This window comes from Salvelinus alpinus, chromosome 6 (assembly GCF_045679555.1).
Source record: "Salvelinus alpinus chromosome 6, SLU_Salpinus.1, whole genome shotgun sequence".
In the NCBI taxonomy this organism is placed as follows: domain Eukaryota; kingdom Metazoa; phylum Chordata; class Actinopteri; order Salmoniformes; family Salmonidae; genus Salvelinus; species Salvelinus alpinus.
This window is the reverse complement of record NC_092091.1, coordinates 63,028,394-63,049,490: the sequence shown is the minus strand read 5'-3', so window position 1 is coordinate 63,049,490 and position 21,097 is coordinate 63,028,394. Positions and strand designations below refer to the sequence as shown.

Here is a 21,097-nt window from a genome sequence, read left to right as displayed (position 1 = left end):
CTGGTTTCTCTGTGGGTTCAGGAAGAGGTGTAGTCTAGTTGTCCTCTATGACCACGGTCCCCTTAGGGTTCCCCAGACCCTCCTCACACCCCTCCTCCTGGAAGAGAGAGGTGATACAGATTACACAGACATACACTCCCTCTCAACATGGAGTGTTTACCCACCCCCACTATGTTAGTCCTATACTGTAGTTACAGAATGACATCATGGTGGCCATACAGTGGGGCAAAAAAGTGTGCTGAGTTGCATCCAAAGAACACCATACCTACTGTGAAGCATGGGGGTGGAAACATCATGCTTTGGGGCTGTTTTTCTGCAAAGGGACCAGGACGACTGATCCGTGTAAAGGAAAGATTGAATGGGGCCATGTATTGTGAGATTTTGAGTAAAAACCTCCTTCCATCAGCAAGGGCATTGAAGATGAAACGTGGCTGGGTCTTTCAGCATGACAATGATCCCAAACACACCGCCCGGGCAACGAAGGAGTGGCTTCGTAAGAAGCATTTCAAGGTCCTGGAGTGGCCTAGCCAGTCTCCAGATCTCAACCCCATATAAAATCTTTGGAGGGAGTTGAAAGTCCGTGTTGCCCAGCAACAGCCCCAAAACATCACCACTTTAGAGGAGATCTGCATGGAGGAATGGGCCAAAATACCAGCAACAGTGTGTGAACCTTGTGAAGACTTACAGAAAACGTTTGACCTCTGTCATTGCCAACAAAGGGTATATAACAAAGTATTGAGATAAACTTTTGTTATTGACCAAATACTTATTTTCCACCATAATTTGCAAATAAATTCATTAAAAATCCTACAATGTGATTTTCTGGATTTTCCCCCCTCATTTTTCTGTCATAGTTGAAGTGTACCTATGATGAAAATTACAGGCCTCTCTCATCTTAAGTGGGAGAACTTGCACAATTGGTGGCTGACTAAATACTTTTTTGCCCCACTGTACATATGTGGGTAAATATGAGTCAGCTATGATAAGTGAAAATTCCTCAAACGCGACTGAACGATGTTGATGTTTGTGTGTAGATATTTCAGTAAGTATGGTAAAGCGCTGGTGTGCATGCAGAATAAGGTGAGATCAGATGGTACGCATATTAAAGGGAGTCTCAAATAAAGTCTTAATGAAAAGTCCCATTGTGTTTATTAAACAGATTTAAATACACAATATGAAAACCACACATATACAAAAAATATTAATATTCAACAACAACAAAAAATCAGCATTAACTTGATGAACTGCATTCATTTTCTCATTAAGTTTGAGGGTAAATAATAAAATGAATTTGTGAACATCATATAGCCTACACAGTACAAACACTATGTAACAGACTTTTTAGGCTTATATATCACACAATGTCTGGATGCAGTATTTTACCCAGGAATATTCAACACTGAAATATGCTACTGTGGTTATTCCAAATGCATCGGTGGCTCTTTTCTGCTGACAACAATGAAAGTGAATCTGTCTTTAATGCATGATTTGATCTAAACATCAGAAGCTATCAAGAGGAATGGTTACTTTCCATGTTATAGAGTGGGATGGTTTTTCTGCTGGTGTATCCTGAGGTAGCTCCTCTCTGAGAACCTCTTCCCGCAGTGCGTACAGGCGAACGGCCTTTCTCCCATGTGGACCTTTAGGTGCATCTTCAGCTGGTCCTGGCGGGTGAACCTCTTCTCACACTGGAGGCAGCTGTAGGGTTTCTCTCCCGTGTGGACCCTCTGGTGCCTCTTCAAGTCACCAGCCTGGGCGAAGCGCATGTGACACTGGGTACAGCTAAACGGTTTCTCCCCTGTGTGGACTCTCTGGTGTCTCTTCAGGCTGAACGAGTGCGAAAAACTGGCTCGGCACAGGTGGCAGCCAAATTGTTTCTCCCCCGTGTGCACCCTCTGGTGGATCTCTACCTGTTTGGAGAAACTGAAGACTTTCCCACAGAACGAACACGGGAAGCGCTTCTCTATGGCGATATCACCTTTACTGATTCCATCTCTACTATTTTCATTTGTCAATGAGCTTGTATAGCCATTTAGTGTTGAGGCACTGGCATTGTCTGAGTTCTGGTTTAACATTAGGAGAGTTTGAGGAGGATGAAGGCCAGGGAGTGTCTGTGTTGTCACAGGGTCCATGTTCCAGTTGATAGATCCTATAGAAGGCAGGCTGAAGGCAGCACCTGTTGGGGGGTTAACCTGAGGCGCCATCAGTCTCTCTGAATCACAACTATAGGAGCAGGAAGGAGCATTGCTAGCCAAGTCTGTATCTGTTCGCTCTCGCTGCATACAGACATCACCTCGTCCCCGCAGACCAAATCTACGCCTTACACTAGTTTCAGCCAGTCTGTTGTCTTGGAGACTAAGTTTGGATGTTGTTTTGTGTTCCACTGTCGGTTTCTGGTTGAGGTTAACAGTGTTGTTCCACAGCCCAGAGTTGAGGACGCTGTCCCATCCACTGACCTCCACTATGTCGCTTCTGGTCCTGGCATGCTCGTTGACGTTGTCCCCTGGGCCCTTGGCTGCACCCATCTGGGTCTGGGAATCCAAGCTGGCCGCCCAGTCTCCTCTGTTAGCCTCCAGCCAACCACCTACATGAAAAGGTTAGAAAATAGACTTTACAAATTTGTACTTTTTAACGCACTCTCAATTGTAATATTTTAATCCACCTTTGGGCAGCATGTGCTGGCACCGCCACCTGAGCAGACGGGGGGGGGGGGGGGGGAATAAGGGGAAGGGATAAAGGGGGGGAAGAAGTGGGGGAGGGATAAAGGGGGGGGGGACATCTACCCTCTTTCTTTCTACCTGTCCTTGTTCTGTATGTCTTGTTTTGTAATATTTGTTTTGTACCCAGAACTCTGGGTCTTTTTGTTTCTGTCTGCTCTTTTATGTTTAGATAAGAATTGTATACCTGTCTTTTATACCTATACACCATTCTTGTGTGTGTTCAAAAAAAAATATTTGAACAGAGAAAAGACTTTACAACTATGGCAGAGAAAACGCTATATATTTCGTTTTTTTGTCAATTACCTGGTCAAGTTCATACATTGTTTAAAAAAAAATGTAAACATAAGTTGTATTAATTTAATTTTAAGAATGAAGAATAAATAATAGCAAGGTGCATCACTATTCCCATTGAAGTATATCTATGCAGGTAGCCTAGTGGTTAGAGCGTTGGGCCAGTAACCAAAAGGTTGCTGGATCGAATCCCTGAGCTGACAAGGTAAAAATCTGTCGTTCTGCCCCAGAGCAAGGCAGTTAACCCACTTTTCCCCGGGCGCCGAAGAAGTGGATGTCGATTTAAGGCAGCCCCCCACACCTCTCTGATTCAGTCAGTTGTACAACTGAATGCCTTCAACTGAAATGTGTATTCCGCATTTAACACAACCCCCTTATTATTTATTCTTCATTCATAAAATTAAATCAATACAACTTATATTTACATAAAACACACATTATAAACGTATGAACTTTCCCTTTTATTATGTTCTGTATATATATGTATGTACACTACATGACCAAAAGTATGTGGACACCTGCTCGTAAACATCTCATTCCAAAATCATGGGCATTAATATGGAGCTGGACCCCCCCTCCACTCTTCTGGGAAGGCTTTCCTCTAGGGGGGGAATATATATTTTTTTAAATTAAAAAACGGCCTGGTTTGCAGTCGGCGTTCGATTGGGGTTGAGGTCAGGGCTACACTGTACAGTTGAAGTCGGACGTTTACATACACCTTAGCCAAATACAATTAAACCCAGTTCACAACTCCTAACATTTAATTCTAGTAAAAAATCCCTGTCTATGGTCAGTTAGGATCACCAGTTTATTTTAAGAATGTGAAATGTCAGAATAATAGTAGATAATTATTTATTTCAGCTTGTATTTCTTTCATCACATTCCCAGTGGGTCAGAAGTTTACATACACTCAATTAGTATTGCGTTTAACTTGGGTCAAACGTTTCAGGTAGCCTTCCACAAGCTTCCCACAATAAGTTGGTGAATTTTGGCCCATTCCTCCTGACAGAGCTGGTGTAACTGAGTCAGGTTTGTAGGCCTCCTTGCTCACACACGCTTTCTCAGTTCTGCCTACAAATTTTCTATAGGATTGAGGTCAGGGCTTTGTGATGGCCACTCCAATACCTTGCCTGTTGTCCTTAAGCCATTTTGCCACAACTTTGGAAGTATGCTTGGGGTCATTGTCCATTTGGAAGACCAAGCTTTAACTTCCTGACTGATGTCTTGAGATGTTGCTTCAATATATCCACATAATTTTCCTACCTCGTGATGCCATCTATTTTGTGAAGTGCACCAGCCCCATCTGCAGCAAAGCACCCTCACAACATGATGCTCCCACCCCCGTGTTTCACGGTTGGGATGGTGTTCTTCGGCTTGCAAGCCTCCCTCTATTTCCTCCAAACATAACGATGGTCATTATGGCCAAACAGTTCTATTTTTGTTTCATCAGATCAGAGGAGATTTCTCCAAAAAGTACGATCTTTGTCCCCATGTGCAGTTGCAAACCGTAGTCTGGCTTTTTATGGTGGTTTTGGAGCAGTGGCTTCTTCCTTGCTGAGCGGCCTTTCAGGTTATGTCGATATAGGACTCGTTTTACTGTGGATATAGATATTTGTACCTGTTTCCTCCAGCATCTTCACAAGGTCCTTTGCTGTTGTTCTGGGAGTGATTTACACTTTTCGCACCTAAGTACATTCATCTCTAGGAGACAGAACGCGTCTCCTTCCTGAGCTGTATGACAGCTGCGTGGTCCCATGGTGTTTATACTTGCGTACTATTGTATGTACAGATGAACGTGGTACATTCAGGCATTTGGAAATTGCTCCCAAGGATAAACCAGACTTGTAGAGGTCTACAATTTTTTTCTGAAGTCTTGGCTGATTTCTTTTGATGTGCCCATGATGTCAAGCAAAGAGGCACTGAGTTTGAAGGTAGGCCTTGAAATACATCCACAGGTACACCTCCAATTGACTCAAAATCAGAAGCTTCTAAAGCCATGACAACATTTTCTGGAATTTTCCAAGCTGTTTAAAGGCACAGTCAACTTAGTGTATGTAAACTTCTGACCCACTGGAATTGTGATACAGTGAATTATAAGTGAAATCATTTGTCTGTAAACAATTGTTGGAAAAATTACTTGTGTCATGCACAAAGTAGATGTCCTAACCGACTTATCAAAACTATAAGTTTGACTCCAACCAATGTAAACTTCCGACTTCAACTGTATGTGCAGGCCAGTCAAGTTCTTCCACACGATCGAGGAACCATTTCTGTATGAACCTCGCTTTGTGCACGGGGCATTGTCATGCTGAAACAGGAAATGACCTTCCCCAAACTGTTGCCACAACGTTGGAAGCTCAGAATCGTTTAGAATGTCATTGTATGCTGTAGCGTTACGATTTCCCTTCTCTGGAACTAATAGGCCTAGCCCGAACCATGAAAAACACCCCCAGACCATTATTACTCCTCCACCAAACGTTACACTTGGCACTATTCATAATCCAATGGTGGCGAGCTTTACACCACTCCAGCCGACGCTTGGCATTGCGCCTGGTGATCTTAGGTCAGCAACGGGTGTGGTTGAAATAGCCAAATCCACAAATTTGGAGGGCTGTCCACATACACTATATATACACAAAAGTATGTCGCCCATACCTTGCTCCCCCATCGTTAGTCCACTCAGCAGATCAATGCTCTCTTGTCCGTCTTCTATTGTCTCCTCTTTCACCAGCAGCAGATCAGGCTTCCCATCCTCCATGTTGTTTACTGACTGCAAGAAATAAGGTTGGGTTTAGTTGACACTATTTGGGTTGGAATTGGATCTTTCAAAGACATGTCAAGACCAGGGCCGGTATCCAGAAAGTGTCTCATAGTAGGAGTGCCAATCTAGGGTGGCGCAATGGTCTTAGGCACTGCATCGCAGTGCTAGAGGTATCACTACAGACCCTGGTTGGCTGTATCAAAACCGGCTGTGATCAGGAGGGCGGCGCATAATTGGCCCAGGGTCGTCCGGGTTTGGCCGTCATTGTAAATAAGAATTTGTTCTTAACTGACTTGCCTAGTTGAATAAAGGATCTGTCCATATAATCTTATTAATTATGATCTACAAGGAAAAACTGATCTTAGATCAACACTCCTCTGAGACACTGACCTAGTACCATTCAAACAGTAGTTCAGTGGGCTCACCTCATTGAGACTGTGTGTGGTCCTGTGCTGCTCAGCTGGTTCCTCTGTGGGTTCAGGAGGTGGTGTAGTCTGGTTGTCCTCCATGACCATGGTCCCCTCAGGGTTCCCCAGACCCTCATCACACCCCTCCTCCTTCACCAGAAGCACTTCTGGACCCTCCTCCTGGAAGAGAGAGGTGATACAGATTACACAGACATACACTTGAAAAAATAAGAATAGATAAGAATAAAACAAGGGGGTCAATGCAAATAGTCTGGGTAGCCTTTTGGTCCCAGACTTGGCTCTCCTGTATCACTTGTCGTGAGGTAGCAGAGAGAACAGTCTGACTTGGGTGGCCTTCCTCTTAGACCGCCTGGTATAGAGGTCCTGGATGGCAGGGAGCTCGCCTCCAGTGATGTACTGGGCTGTACGCACTACCCTCTGTAGCACCTTGCGGTCTTGCTGCCGAGCAGTTGCCATACCAAGCGGTGATGCAACCAGTCAGGATGCGCTCGATGGTGCAGCTGCATAACTTTTTGAGGATCTGAGGACCCATTCAAAATCTTTTCAGTCTCCTGAGGGGAAATAGGCGTGGTCGTGCCTTCCTCACAACTGTGTTAGTGTGTTTGGACCATGATAGGTCCTTAGTGATGTGGACACCAAGGAACTTCAAGCTTTCAACCTTCTCTACTACAGCCCTGTTAATATGAATGGGGGTGTGCTCGGCTCTCCTTTTCCTGTAGTCCACGATCAGCTCATTTGTCTTGCTCACATTGAGGGAGAAGTTGTTGTCCTGGCACCACACTGTCAGGTCTCTGACCTCCTCCCTATAGGCGTGGTACTCATTGCGCAGTCCCCTTAATTTGCAGGTTGCGGTGATTTTCCATTCATAATACATAACATTGATACAATTTCAATTCAATGTGTTTAATGCAGGCCTGAATCACTTCATTGAATATACACTGCTCAAAAAAATAAAGGGAACACTAAAATAACACATCCTAGATCTGAATGAATAAAAAATTCTTATTAAATACTTTTTTCTTTACATAGTTGAATGTGCTGACAACAAAATCACACAAAAATGATCAATGGAAATCAAATTTATCAACCCATGAAGGTCTGGATTTGGAGTCACACTCAAAATTAAAGTGGAAAACCACACTACAGGCTGATCCAACTTTGATGTAATGTCCTTAAAACAAGTCAAAATGAGGCTCAGTAGTGTGTGTGGCCTCCACGTGCCTGTATGACCTCCCTACAACGCCTGGGCATGCTCCTGATGAGGGATCTCCTCCCAGACCTGGACTAAAGCATCCGCCAACTCCTGGACAGTCTGTGGTGCAACGTGGCGTTGGTGGATGGAGCGAGACATGATGTCCCAGATGTGCTCAATTGGATTCAGGTCTGGGGAACGGGCGGTCCATAGCATCAATGCCTTCCTCTTGCAGGAACTGCTGACACACTCCAGCCACATGAGGTCTAGCATTGTCTTGCATTAGGAGGAACCCAGGGCCAACCGCACCAGCATATGGTCTCACAAGGGGTCTGAGGATCTCATCACAGAAGTGTGATTGACTTGGAGTTACATTGTGTTGTTTAAGTGTTCCCTTTATTTTTTTGAGCAGTGTATATATATTGTTCCCTGGATGGCAGTATAGCGCAGCTGTTGAACAGAAAGGCCGAAATAGAAGGCAACTGCTCAGCTACAGCAACCGACACATTAGTTTGCTACTAGCTAATTTTGCAGTCTGGTTGACATGGATCGACTTATTGTAAAAGAAACGTAAATCTATTGACAATGAAAATGAGGAGGAAGAGCTGGAGAATAATGTGACAGCTATTGAATGAACAACCACTGGAGAACCAGGAATATCGGGAAGATTGCGGCTGGGAAATGCAGCTAGCTAACGTGGCTCCGGTGGCTTAGAGAAGGATACGGTCGATTCAAGAAAAACAAAGTTCCAAATGAAATGGACAGACAAGTATTTTTTTGTACTGCATGATGGAACTAGCTCACTTTGTCTTCTTTGCCAAAAGGCAGTCAATTGTTTTAAATGAGCAATTTGAGTGACATTTCCAGTCACACCATGACCACTTTGACAAAACATATTCGCCACAAAGCAACCTCAGAAACAACAAAATAGTAAATGATCGACAGATCTAGCACTGTTGCAGAGAACATTTCGAAATGTTTTTTGGCTTCAGCCGAAATATTGTATGCTGATTTCACAAACAAGGGAGCTATTTTAAAGCAAATTAAGGGACTGCAACTCTCAGACTCGACCATGACAAGATGCATAGAAGACATCGGTACGCAAATGATTACTGACATAGTGGCGTCATGTTTTAGTATTGCTCTTGACGAAAGTACGGATGTAAGTGGCATTGCCCAATTGTGTATTTGGGTCTGCTTCCCTCACAACGAGTCTTTCAGAGAGGAACTTCTGGGACAAACACAAGGAGAGGATATACTGAAAGCCCTTGTTAATTTTTTTGCTGATAATATTACTGGTCAAATCTGGCATATGTGTGCAATGACGGCGCCCCAAACATGCGAGGGAAGGAGAAGGGACTCAGGCCCGATGAGAAATACCGAGGATATTCCCGAATTTGTTACGTTTCATTGTATCATTCATCGTGAAGCACTTGTGGCTAAACTCAAAGACTGTGACTTACAGAATGTGATGCAGCAAGTTGTGCGCGTGGTGAACATTATTATTGCGAGGGCACTGAAACACCAGCAATTCCACGAGTTGCTGGAATAATACCAGACAGAATAAGGCGACTTGATATTTCACAGAGGCGAGATGGCGGTCTCGTGGCAGAGTTTTGGAAAGATTTCTCTCTCTCTTCCCTCAAATCCGTGAATTTGTTGCAAGCAAGGAGAGAGAGGAGCCAGAGCTGGATGATCCACAGTGGATATTAAAGCTGTCTTTTTTAACTGACATCACCTGCCACCTGAACACTGAATCCCCAGCTCCAAGCGAAAGCTAAAACTTCTGGCAAAATGCTGTGTGTGGTCAAAGCATTTCAAAATAAAAATCACCACACTGTTCAAACCTGACAGTTTAATTTCCCAAAACTCAGAGCAGTGACCACATCCAACCCAGACATACTGCAACATTTTAGCTATGATGCATTTGTGCGTGTGTTGGAAGAGCTGAAGTTGGAGTTTGAGTCAAGATTCAGGATATCATGGAGTACAAGGAGTTTTTCAACTTCATTGAGAACCCCTTTCATGTGCCAGTGTCATCTCTGACCCCAGTCATCACAGCCCTCTGTCCTGACCGTGCTAGAATAGAGAGTGAGATAGTGGAGCTGCAGGCAAATGACACATTGGAAGGTGAACTAAGATCAGGTGTTACCTATTTCTGGAGCCTTGTGTCAGGCAGAGTATCCACTTCTGAATTAGTGTGTGCAAAAGGTGAAATTTTTTGTCAGCACTTATTCATGTGAAGCAACATTTTCAACAAAGAATATTGTGAAACAAACACAGAGAAACAGACTGACCAATGCACACCTGTATTGCCTCACAAGGATAGCAACAGACTATACATTTAGAATTAATTCAGTCAAGGAGCAGAAGGGATATGTTCACTCATCCAACTACTGAGGTAACCCTTAATATGGGTCATATACATGTGATGTAGCCTATTTGATGTGTGTATGTATATATTTGTGCTGTACATCAAATCAATTGCATGTGTTCTATTGCTCTGAATTTGCTCTCAATTGATATTGTTAGAAAAAGTACAAATTAAAGATCTGTGCGGCTCTCTGAATGATTGTATCAACCCAAAGTGTCCCCCTTACAAAAAATTGTGAGTAACACTGCTATATGCTGTTTAATCGTCATCTGTGATCAGGCCTACGATGGTGTTGTAGTCGTGCGTGGCCACGCAGTCGTGGGTGAACAGGGAGTACAGGAGAGCACTAAGCACGCACCCTTGAGGGGCCCCTGGGTTGAGGGTCAGCATGGCGGATGTGTTGTTGCCCCCAGGACCACGTTCAGTCCCAGGGTCCTTAGTGATGAGCTTGGAGAGCACTAGTGTTGAACACTGAGCTGTAGTCAATGACCAGCATTCTCACATAGGTGTTACTTTTGTCTAGGTGGTAAAGTTGAATGTTAACGTGTTTAAAGGTCTTACATCGGCTACGGAGAGTGTGATCAAACCTGTCACCTGGAACAGCTAGTTCATTGCATGGTTCAGTATTGCTTGCCTCGAAGTGAGCATAGAAGGCATTTAGCTCGTCTGGTAGGCTCGCGTCACAGGGCAGCTCGTGGCTGGGTTTCACTTTGTAATCCCTGATAGTTTGCAAGCCGACGAGCGTCAGAGCCGGTGTATTAGGATTCTCTTAGTCCTGTCTTGACACTTTGCCTGTTTGATGGTTCGTCGTAGGGCGTAGTGGGATTTCTTATAAGCGTCCAGATTAGTGTCCCGCTCCATGAAAGCAGCAGCTCTAGCCTTTAGCTCAGTGTTGATGTTGCCTGTAATCCATGGCTTCTGGTTAGGATCTGTACATACGGTCACTGGGGACGATATCGTCGATGCACTTACTAATGAAGCCGGTGGCTGATGTGGTATACTCAATGCCATCGGAGAAATCCCAGAAAATCTTCCAGTCTGTGCTAGCGAAACAGTCCTGTAGCTCAGTATCCGCTTCATCGGACCACTTCCGATGAGTTTTTGCTTGTAAGCAGGAATCAGTAGGATAGTTCTGGTGAGATTTGCTAAATGGATGGTGAGGGAGAGCTTGTACATGTCTCTGTGTGTGGAGTAGCTGAGTTTCCCCCCCCCCCTAGTTGCACGTGACATGCTCGAAGAAATGAGGTCAAACAGATCAGTTTTCCTGCATTAAAGTCCCCGGCCACTAGGAGCGCCGCCTCTTGATCAGCATTTTCTTGTTTGCTTATGGCCATATACAGCTTGTTGAGTGCGGTCTTAGTGCCAGTAGCGGTTTGTGGTTGTAAATAGACAGCTACGAAGAATATATACACTGAACAAAAATATAAACACAACATGTAAAGTGTTGGTCCTATGTTTCATGAGCTAAAATAAAATATCCTAGAAATGTTCCATATGCACAAACAGCTTATTTCTCTTAAATGTTGTGCACAAATCCCTGTTAGTATTCATTTCTCCTTTGCCAATCCATTCACCTGACAGGTGTGGCATATCAAGAAGCCGATTAAACAGCATAATTACACAGGTGCACCTTGTGCTGGGGACAAAAGGCCACTAAAATGTGCAGTTTGTTCCACAACACAATGCCACATATGTCTCAAGTTTTGAGGGAGCATGCAATTGGCATGGTGACTGCAGGAATGTCCACTTGTGTGTGTGTGTGTGTGTGTGTGTATATATATATATATGTAAGTGTGCAATTCTCTTTATTTATAAAGAGACACAGACCACCCCCCTGGTCTTACCGGAAGCTGCTGTTCTGTCTTGCCGATGCACAGAAAATCCAGCTAACTGTATATTATCCATGTCCTTATTCAGCTACGACTCTGTGAAACATAGGATATTATAGTTTTTAATGTCCTGTTGATAGTCTCGAACGGGGCTCATCCAGTTTATTCTCCAGTGATTGCACGATCGCAAGTAGATTAAAGGCGTTTTATCCACTCGTTGAAGCAGTCTCACCAGGCATCTGGGTCGCCAACCCCTGGAACCTCTCTAATTACGAATGACGGGGATTTTGGCCTGGTCCAGGAAGAACAGTATATCCTTCGTGTCTGACTCCTTAAAGAAAAATTATTGTCCAGATCGAGCTGAGTAATTGCTGTTCTGAGGTAAAATAAGCTCTTTTCGGTCATAGGAAACGATAACGGAAACATTACGTACAAAAAAAGTTAAACAATGCACAATTGGTCAGGAGCCCGTCAAACGGCGGCCATCCCCCCCTGGCAACATTCTCATTTAGTAAGTGTATATTGATTATAACACACTGTCGTGTTCATGCAGAATAGGGTGAGATGTATACTAAAGAGAGGCTCAATGAGAAAAATGTCTTACTCACAGTTCAGACGCCAAACTTATGGCGAGTTGAACTGAATAGAAATTAAGAACAGGCTGACACGGTTAAGAGCTTTGCTTGATGTACCGATTGGTTTCATACAACTGCTCTCAACACTGCAGTAAATTTCCTTGTTGGTTTTGGGTCAAATTCAGGCTTAACAGTGACCTCTCACACAAGTCCTCCACCTGCAGATCCGAGACCATGATTGCACAGGAGGCTGGAACGGAGCAAATGGAATGGCATCAACCACATGTATTTGATACCATTCCACTGATTCCGCTCCAGCCATTACCACAAGCCCGTCCTCCCCAATTAAGGTGCCACCAACCTCCTGTGCATGATTGTGCTTCCGTTGTAGTTGTGAAGCAACCTTCAATAGCATGTAAATAACATATCTTATCATGCAATACCATTTATCCCATGTGGAAGAACTGCACTCTGGCGCCCTCTGCATGAAACAGAGGCATGCTTCACCTGCACCACGCCAAAAGAGTGGCAGAGGCTGCTGAACTATCGGCAACATTTAGATGAGGCGTACTTGATGGTTTCAGACGGCACTTTATCCCCGCTCTTCCAAAGACAGTGACATTTTTTGTTCGATGGGTGTTTGAACAAGGGCTTAGAATGAAAAGTTACATTTTGTGTTTATTAAACATAAACAAGTTTTAAATACGCCATATGTAACCCACACATATACAGGTCTCAACTACAAATCTCCATGATACACTGCATTCCCTTTCTCATTAAAAGTGTCTTAAGGAAAAAAAACTTTAGTTGAATGGAGGTAATGAAATAGGCATTTGTGAACATCATATACAATGCCTTCGTAAAGTATTCAGACCCCTTGACTTTATCCACATTGTTACGTTACAGCCTTATTCTAAAATGTATTCAATTGTATTTTCCCCTCAATCTACACACAATACCCCATAATGACAAAGCAAAAATAGTTAACATTTTTGCTGAGCACCTTTGGCAGCAATTACATCCAAGTCTACTTTGGTATGACGCTACAAGCTTGGCACACCTGTATTTGGGGAGTTTCTCCCATTCTTTGCATACCCTCAAGCGCTGTCAGGTTGGATGGGGAGCGTCGCTGCACAGCTATTTTCAGGTCTCTCCAGAGATGTTTGATCGGGTTCAAGTCCGGCCTCTGGCTGGACCACTCAAGGACATTCAGAGACTTGTCCCGAAGCCACTCCTGCTTTATCTTGGCTGTATGCTTATGGTCGTTGTCCTGTTGGAAGGTGAACCTTCGCCCCAGTCTGAGCGCCCTGGAGCAGGTTTTCATCGAGAATCTCTTTGTACTCTGCTCTGTTCATCTTTCCCTCAAGCCTTACTAGTCTCCCAGTCCCTGCCGCTGAAAAACATCCCAACAGCATGATGCTGCCACCATCATGCTTCACCGTAGGGATGGTGCCAGGTTCCCTCCAGACGTGACGCTTGGCATTCAGGCCAAAGAGTTCAATCTTGATTTCATTACATCTCCACACAAGAACTCTAGAGCTCTGGCAGAGTGACCATCGGATTCTTGGTCACCTCCCTGAGTCACCTCCCACTTCCCCAATTGCTCTAGGAAGAGTCGAGGTGGTTCCAAACTTCTTCCATTTAAGAATGATGGAGGCCACTGTGTTCTTGGGAACCTTCAACGCTGCAGACATTTTTTGATACCCTTCCACAGATCTGTACCTCGACACCATGCTGTCTCGGAGCTCTACGGACAATTCCTTCGAACTCGTGGCTTGGTTTTTGCTCTGACATACACTGTCAACTGTGGGACCTTACATAGACGGGTGTGCCTTTCCAAATCATGTCCAATCAATTGAATTTACCACAGGTAGACTCCAATTAAATTGTAGGAACGTCAAGGATGATCAATGGAAACACGATGCACCTGAGCTCAATTTCAAGTCTCATAGCAAAGGGTCTGAATACTTAAGTAAAATAAGGTATTTCTGTTCTTTATTTTTAATACATTTGCAAAAATTTCTAAAAACCTGTTGTCGTTATGGGGTACTGTGTGGTGATTGAGGATTTTTTAACCCATTTTAGAATAAGGCAACAAAATGTGGAAAAAGTAAAGGGGTCTGAGTACTTTGAAAGCACTGTAGCCTACATAGTACAAACACAATATATAACAGACTTCTTAGGCTTATATATGCCTTATATATCACACAATGTCTGGATGCAATATTCTACCCAGGAATATTTAACACTGAAATCTGTTACTCTTGTTATTCCAAATGCATCTATGGATCCATTCTGCTGACAATTAAAATTAATTGTCTTTAATGCAAGATTTGATCTAAACGTCAGAAGCTATCGAATAGTTACTTTCTATGTTATAGAGTGGAATGGTTTTTCTGCTGGTGTATCCTGAGGTAGCTCCTCTCTGAGAACATCTTCCCGCAGTCCGTACAGGCGAACGGCCTCTCTCCCGTGTGGACCTTCAAGTGCCTCTTCAGATGGTGCTGGTGGGAGAACCTCTTCTCACACTGGGGGCAGCTGAAGGGTTTTTCCCCTGTGTGGACCCTCTGGTGCCTCTTTAGGGTGCCAGCCTCCGCAAAGCGCATGTGACACTGTGTACAGCTGAAGGGCTTCTCCCCTGTGTGGACCCTCTGGTGGATCTCCACCTTCTGGGGGCAGCTGAAGCCTTTGTTACAGAACATGCAGAGGAACCGTTTCTCTTTACTACTACCTGATGAGGCTCCTCCTCCCTGAGCCTGGGCTCTAGCCCTGTCGTTTGAGTTCAATACCTGATCGAAAAGGATGCGGCCATGTGAATCGGAAGGCCCCATCGACGTGGACACTGGGTTGCGATCCCTGAACATGTGTAAAGGGGAGTGGGTCGCAACATTTGGATTTGTCTCGAAGCTTTCCCTGTAGTCTAAGAAATCTCTGCCCTGTGAGTGTCCGTCTCCTAGGTGATCTGCATTCCATGTGGGAGGAACGTCACCCTCCACTTTCACAGTCACCTCATCTACAACCAGACCCTCCCCTTTCTTATCTAGGAACCCTTCAGAGTATACACTACTACTGTACTGGTTCCAGTCCCCTCTAGACAGATCAGTCTGGGTCTCTAAACCCAAGGGCATGTTGACAGGTTCCGTCTCTGTAGTGTAAGAACAAGACAGATCATCACCACCAGTGTCTAACGTATCACCATCTCCAAGGGAATTAACAGTCCCCTGGCTCTGGTGAAATACCGGTAAATACTCTGAGCCTGAAGCAGGAGGAGAGCCCAGTGGCCCCAGTCCCAGTCTCTCTGGGTCTGATCTGTGGTCAGATCCTGTGCGTAAGAGCCTTTGTGTTACAGTTAAAGTCTCGGTGTCTGTCTCTGACTTGAGGACGGCCTTCGGTGTTCCACTGACCTCCGTAATGCTACGTCGGGTCCTGGGCTGGGGCGTGGTGGCGAGGTCGTCCGTAGCTACAGGGGGTGCCACTCCAGCCGCTGCTCCAGTCTGGATGTCTCTGCTGTGTTGTGGGTCGTCTCCTTCAGTCCTCTCCTGCTTGACCAGAGACGATCCTCCAGGACCTGCAGCCTCTGTATCTGCAGACTGACAAGAAGAGAGGAGGTTATTACAGGTACATGAGTAGAAATGGATAACAATGTCGTAAGGATGTCTCACAAGCTCCCCTATGGCAAATAAATGACGATGTACATCAGTTGAGGCTACAGAGGGGAGGACGGCTCATAATAATGGCTGGAATGGAGCAAATGGAATGGCATCAAACACGTGTTCAATAATATTCCACTACAGCCATTACCATGAGCCCGTCCTCCCCAATTAAGGTGCCACCAACCTCCTGTGATGTACATGTAAGTAGGGCTGTGACAATACTAAAACTATGCCATAATGAGACAAGAGGCCCTGGAAAAAAACGAACTATTACCAATTACTTTTCAAAAATGTGACCAGACGAGAATTCCATATGAGGCTAATTTAATTTGACATGCTCTTTTTCTTCAGTTTTGTCCAATCATAAGCAATAAGCATGCAAGCAGAATATTTAATGCAATCCTCTCATTATAAGAATTGACATCTTTCAGTTGCGCGATCTGATTGAGCTGATCTCTCCCACACAGCTCCCAGGCGCCCTGTTCAGTCACTCGTCAATCTTTTGAACTGATGCGAAGCTAGGACACTTCACTTGTAACTAACCTCAACTAGAAACAATAATGTTAACACTCTCTCTTACTTTCATGTAGGCTATTTCACTTTGATCTCATCAGAAGCTCTATTTTCCCCATGTACACTGTTATTCATTCATCTGTGTTTGTTGTGGTCTCTCGCGGTCCGCAAATGTGAGTTGCGGTTGCTTTTTTCCTATGGGGAAAAACAAATGCTATTTGTTGAATATTAGGAGTACAGTAATGCTTCTGGCATTTCTGGAAAGCTCCAATTCTCCGCTTTAAGGAAAGCACTGTTATTTACCCCCTTGACAGTTATGATGGGGAGAAAATCAGAGCTATAAATTGTTTAACCTGTAGCCAAGGCTGTATAGTATTGGTTGATTATGGCTGGCATTGGTTACAATCTGCTACAATATCAATGTTGCCAGCTACGGTGTAGAAGGGGATAGTATACATAGTTGTACAAGGCTATCTGAATGTGTACATGATGGAAGTTAGAGGTAGCCTACATATTCATTATTTAATAGAAAATAACGTACTGACTTACATGACTAAAATGGCTGTGACTAAGGGAGTGGAAGCTAAACTCAGCAAAAAAAAGAAACTGCCCTTTTTTCAGGACCATGTCTTTCAAAGATAATTTGTAAAAATCCAAATAACTTCACAGATCTTCATTGTAAAGGGTTTAAACACCCATGCTTGTTCAATGAACCATAAACAGTTAATGAACATGCACCTGTGGAACTGTCGTTAAGACACTAACATCATACAGACGGTAGGCAATTAAGGTCACAGTTATGAAAACTTAGGACACTAAAGAGGCCTTTCTAGTGACTCTGAAAAACACCAAAAGAAAGATGCCCAGGGTCCCTGCTCATCTGCGTGAACGTGCCTTTAGGCATGCTGCATGGAGGCATGAGGACTGCAGATGTGGCCAGGGCAATAAATTGCAATGTCTGTACTGTGAGATGCCTAAGACCGTGCTACAGGGAGACAGGACAGACAGCTGATCATCCTCGCAGTGGCAGACCACGTGTAACAACACCTGCACAGGATCAGTACATCACACCTGCGGGACAGGTACAGGATGGCAACAACAACTGCCCACGTTACACCAGGAACGCACAATCCCTCCATCAGTGCTCAGACTGTCCGCAATAGGCTGAGAGAGGCTGGACTGAGGGCTTGTAGGCCTGTTGTAAGGCAGACATCACCGGCAACAACGTCACCTATGGGCACAAACCCACGGACGCTAGACCAGACAGGACTGGCAAAAAGTGCTCTTCACTGACGGGTCGCGATTTTGTCTCACCAGGGGTGATGGTCGGATTTGCGTTTATCGTCGAAGGAATGAGCGTTACACCGAGGCCTGTACTCTGGAGTGGGATCGATTTGGAGGTGGAGGGTCCGTCATGGTCTGGGGCGGTGTGTCACAGCATCATCGGACTGAGTTTGTCATTGCAGGCAATCTCAACACTGTGCGTTACAGGGAAGACATCCTCCTCCCTCATGTGGTACCCTTCCTGCAGGCTCATCCTGACATGACCCTCCAGCATGACAATGCCACCAGCCATACTGCTCGTTCTGTGCGTGATTTCCTGCAAGACAGGCATGTCAGTGTTCTGCCATGGCCTGCAAAGAGCCCGGATCTCAATCCCATTGAGCACGACTACGACCTGTTGGATTGGAGGGTGAAGGCTAGGTCCATTCCCCCCAGAAATGTCCTGGAACTTGCAGGTGCCTTGGTAGAAGAATGGGGTAACATCTCACAGCAAGAACTGGCAAATCTGGTGCAGTGCATGAGGAGGAGATGCACTGCAGTACTTAATGCAGCTGGCAGCCACACCAGATACTGACTTACTTTTGATTTTGACCCCCCCTTTGTTCAGGGACACATTATTCCATTTCTGTTAGTCACATGTCTGTGGAACTTGTTCAGTTTATGTCTCAGTTGTTGAATCTTGTTATGTTCATACAAATATTTACACAAGTTAAGTTTGCTGAAAATAAATGCAGTTGACAGTGAGAGGACGTTTCTTTTTTTGCTGAGTTTATTATGTGCATGATGTAAGTTAAGTTAGAGGTTTGTATGAACTGTTAAAACAAAATAAAACTACAGTGACTAAAATAGGATTAAAATGATTGACTAAAACTAGACATTAATAGGTCATTATCAATAAAATAAAGGTGCAGAGAATTCGATTTACCTGCTGGGGGGCAAGGAGACCCCCAGCTCCGCTAAAACCACTGAGAACTGCGTGCCATTTAAGGGATTGTTAAATAAATGTTATAACTGTTTGATTTTAATATCATCACCTCTTGAAGACTAAAACAAAATATAAAATAGGTGACAAAATTAAAGGTGCTACACATGAATTTCTCTCCCCCATGTGGGAGCTAGATGAATTGCAACAGCACTAGGCTACATTCAAAACAAAATATCTCCCCTCCCCCGCATCCCATTTCCATGTAACATGATGGAGACTCCTTGAGCTTGAGCCTTTTGGTTTTGGTCCACCAGCTTCAAACAGCTATATTTTTTGTTATTTAAAAGTTATTTTAACTGGATGGTACAATGATTCCCTACACTACTCAGTGCTTTTTCCCCCCACATTGAATGACCAGTGTAGAATTTTAGCAAACAGGAAATGACAGAGTGGTTTCTCCATTGGACGATTGCGCCGGTTTCCAATAAATAACACAGCCAAAGTCAAAACAACTTTCCCATTTTGTTGTCAAATATAAATTCTGTATTTTAGAATGCGATTTTGTATGTGTTCAAATTACTTTTTTTGTTACACAATGCACAAATTAAATGTACATTACCTTAACACTGGTCTGTGAGGATACCAGTAAAGCAATATTTTCCCCAAGGGAAAAATTAAAACACCAAGCAGACTAAACTCTTTGGTCCTTTAAAAACCTGCTGTATGTAAAATATTGTCTGCTATAGCTAGAAAAATAAATAGATATGACTGGATGACAACATAATTGTTTGTTTCCAAAATTAAGGCTGTTTTCCTAAATAACTTAAATACTAATGAGTATCGCGATACTGGTAGCGTCCCGGTATGTAAGCAAATAAATAACTGAGGGGAGCCATTCTGAAATAAACTGGGCGCATTTTATGTACTGTAATCTAACCTCTATTACGATAACATGCTGGGTTGCGGTTCCACTCTCCTCATCAACAGTGATTGGTTGGTCATCTCTCCATGTATTGTGTCCCGCTGGCTTCACAAAGCTCCTGTGGCCTCCGGTGAGATGTCCTTCACCTGAGAGAGTGATTGGGGATAAAGAGATGGTTAGGTTAGGTACCGTCAATGCTCAACACTACATTGTACAATAGACAGTTTTGACACTGTCTAGATTTGGCAAGAATGTAAGGTAACACTTCACATAATTTCTTAATATAGATCGATTGATTATGTTCCAGGCATCTTACTGTTTTCAATGAGTAAATCATAGTAAATCAAGTACCTGATTAGTTACTGATTCTGCAAGTTAGTTAAGTAATGGCATTCTATCCAAAAACTGACTAAGACCCAATTCTGGTTAACACATCTAAAGTCACATGTGTAGATGTGAACAGTGCGACAGGCCTTCTGTAAAATGTACCTCTTGTCATTCCTCTGTATCGGTCGAGGGACTTGAAACTACTGGGGAAACTGGAGAGGACGCGGTCTGGCGTTGTCCTCTCTGCACGCTCCCGTGCCACCTTCAGTTCCAGTAGCTGTAGTTTCCTTCGCAATGCCCTGTTTTCTTTCTGGCTTTGAGTTATTTCCAAACGAAACACTGCATAGTCGTCGTCTACAAGTTTACAGACCTCTACCACGGCGGCATTCGCTAGCACCTCCATGATGGAGGCTATTTGAGTGTGAAAAACCATACAGTTAGCCATTGTTAGCTAACATTAGCAGCTAGCTAATGTTACCTTGATAAAATATCAACCAAGTCCCGTCTCCAACGCGACTTAAAGACTACCTGGGATAATTATGTTATAATGTGCAGTTAAGAGTCATATTTTGAGTTCCAATGTGTTAATAAACGTCTAAATAACAACAATAAAAACGCTAACATGGAAGTTGGTCATGGTCACTTCCGTTTACACTTATTCTTCACTGGTCTTAAATGGCGGTTGGCAACCAACTGTTAGTGATGCCTTACCGCCACCAACTGGACTGGAGTGTGGAACAGAGACAGGGAATGTCTCAAGTTTAACTTTACCCAATTAAACCCGGCCTTCTCCCTAAGGAAATGGAATACATAATTCAAATACAATATCACCTTAAGGGTTTCCTAACAATTCAATTAAACTTGGCTCTTCAATACCAATATTCCTAATAACAAATAGTCCCTTTCCCTCCAATACAGATGGCAGTGAAATATAATTTGTCCCACTGTCTCAATCTCCTCCTGGCAGTGATCACACTTCCCAGTTGGATGTTTCCCTACTAATTTCAAAGTGCTGTTGAGTCTCATGAGTCCCAGTCTCAGCCTTGTGATTACGTTTCCCTCTCGAACCGAGGAACTCCCTGCCCTCACGTTTTCCTGGATCCTATACAGGTCTCTTCCCTTTCCGTCCCTATTCCACAACTCTTGCCATTTTGTTTTTTACCACTGCTGTTATTAATCCCTGGCCTCTGCTTTACTTTAGAGAAAGGATATTATTGGTTGGCATCTTCACTTTTGTCAGGTTTAATTTCTGAGAGTTCACCATCTGTCGACTGCTCAGGGTTTTCAAATTGATTTAATTTAA

At 43.9% G+C, this 21,097-nt stretch overlaps 1 protein-coding gene across 1 annotated transcript; it reads right to left on the bottom strand.

The window, feature by feature from the left end:
• Positions 1–1,119: 1,119 nt before the first annotated feature.
• On the bottom strand, positions 1,120–20,612 carry LOC139577702 (uncharacterized). The gene is made up of 6 exons (XM_071404880.1): positions 19,957–20,612; positions 19,483–19,613; positions 15,575–15,760; positions 6,198–6,359; positions 5,667–5,781; positions 1,120–2,584 (listed from the first exon to the last, which is right to left on the bottom strand). Exons 1-6 carry the CDS (start codon positions 20,237–20,239, stop codon positions 1,536–1,538), a joined length of 1,926 nt encoding a protein of 641 aa, XP_071260981.1. The 5' UTR covers positions 20,240–20,612; the 3' UTR covers positions 1,120–1,535.
• Between the last annotated feature and the right edge of the window lie 485 nt (positions 20,613–21,097).

Excerpts from the sequence above, each read along its gene's own strand:
- LOC139577702 (XM_071404880.1), bottom strand. The coding sequence starts at position 20,239 with ATGGCTAACTGTATGGTTTTTCACACTCAAATAGCCTCCATCATGGAG. Across the intron at positions 15,761-19,482 it reads AGCATGTTATCGTAATAGAG|TCTGCAGATACAGAGGCTGC; the intron begins GTTAGATTACAG and ends TCTTCTTGTCAG. Across the intron at positions 5,782-6,197 it reads CCACACACAGTCTCAATGAG|TCAGTAAACAACATGGAGGA; the intron begins GTGAGCCCACTG and ends TATTTCTTGCAG.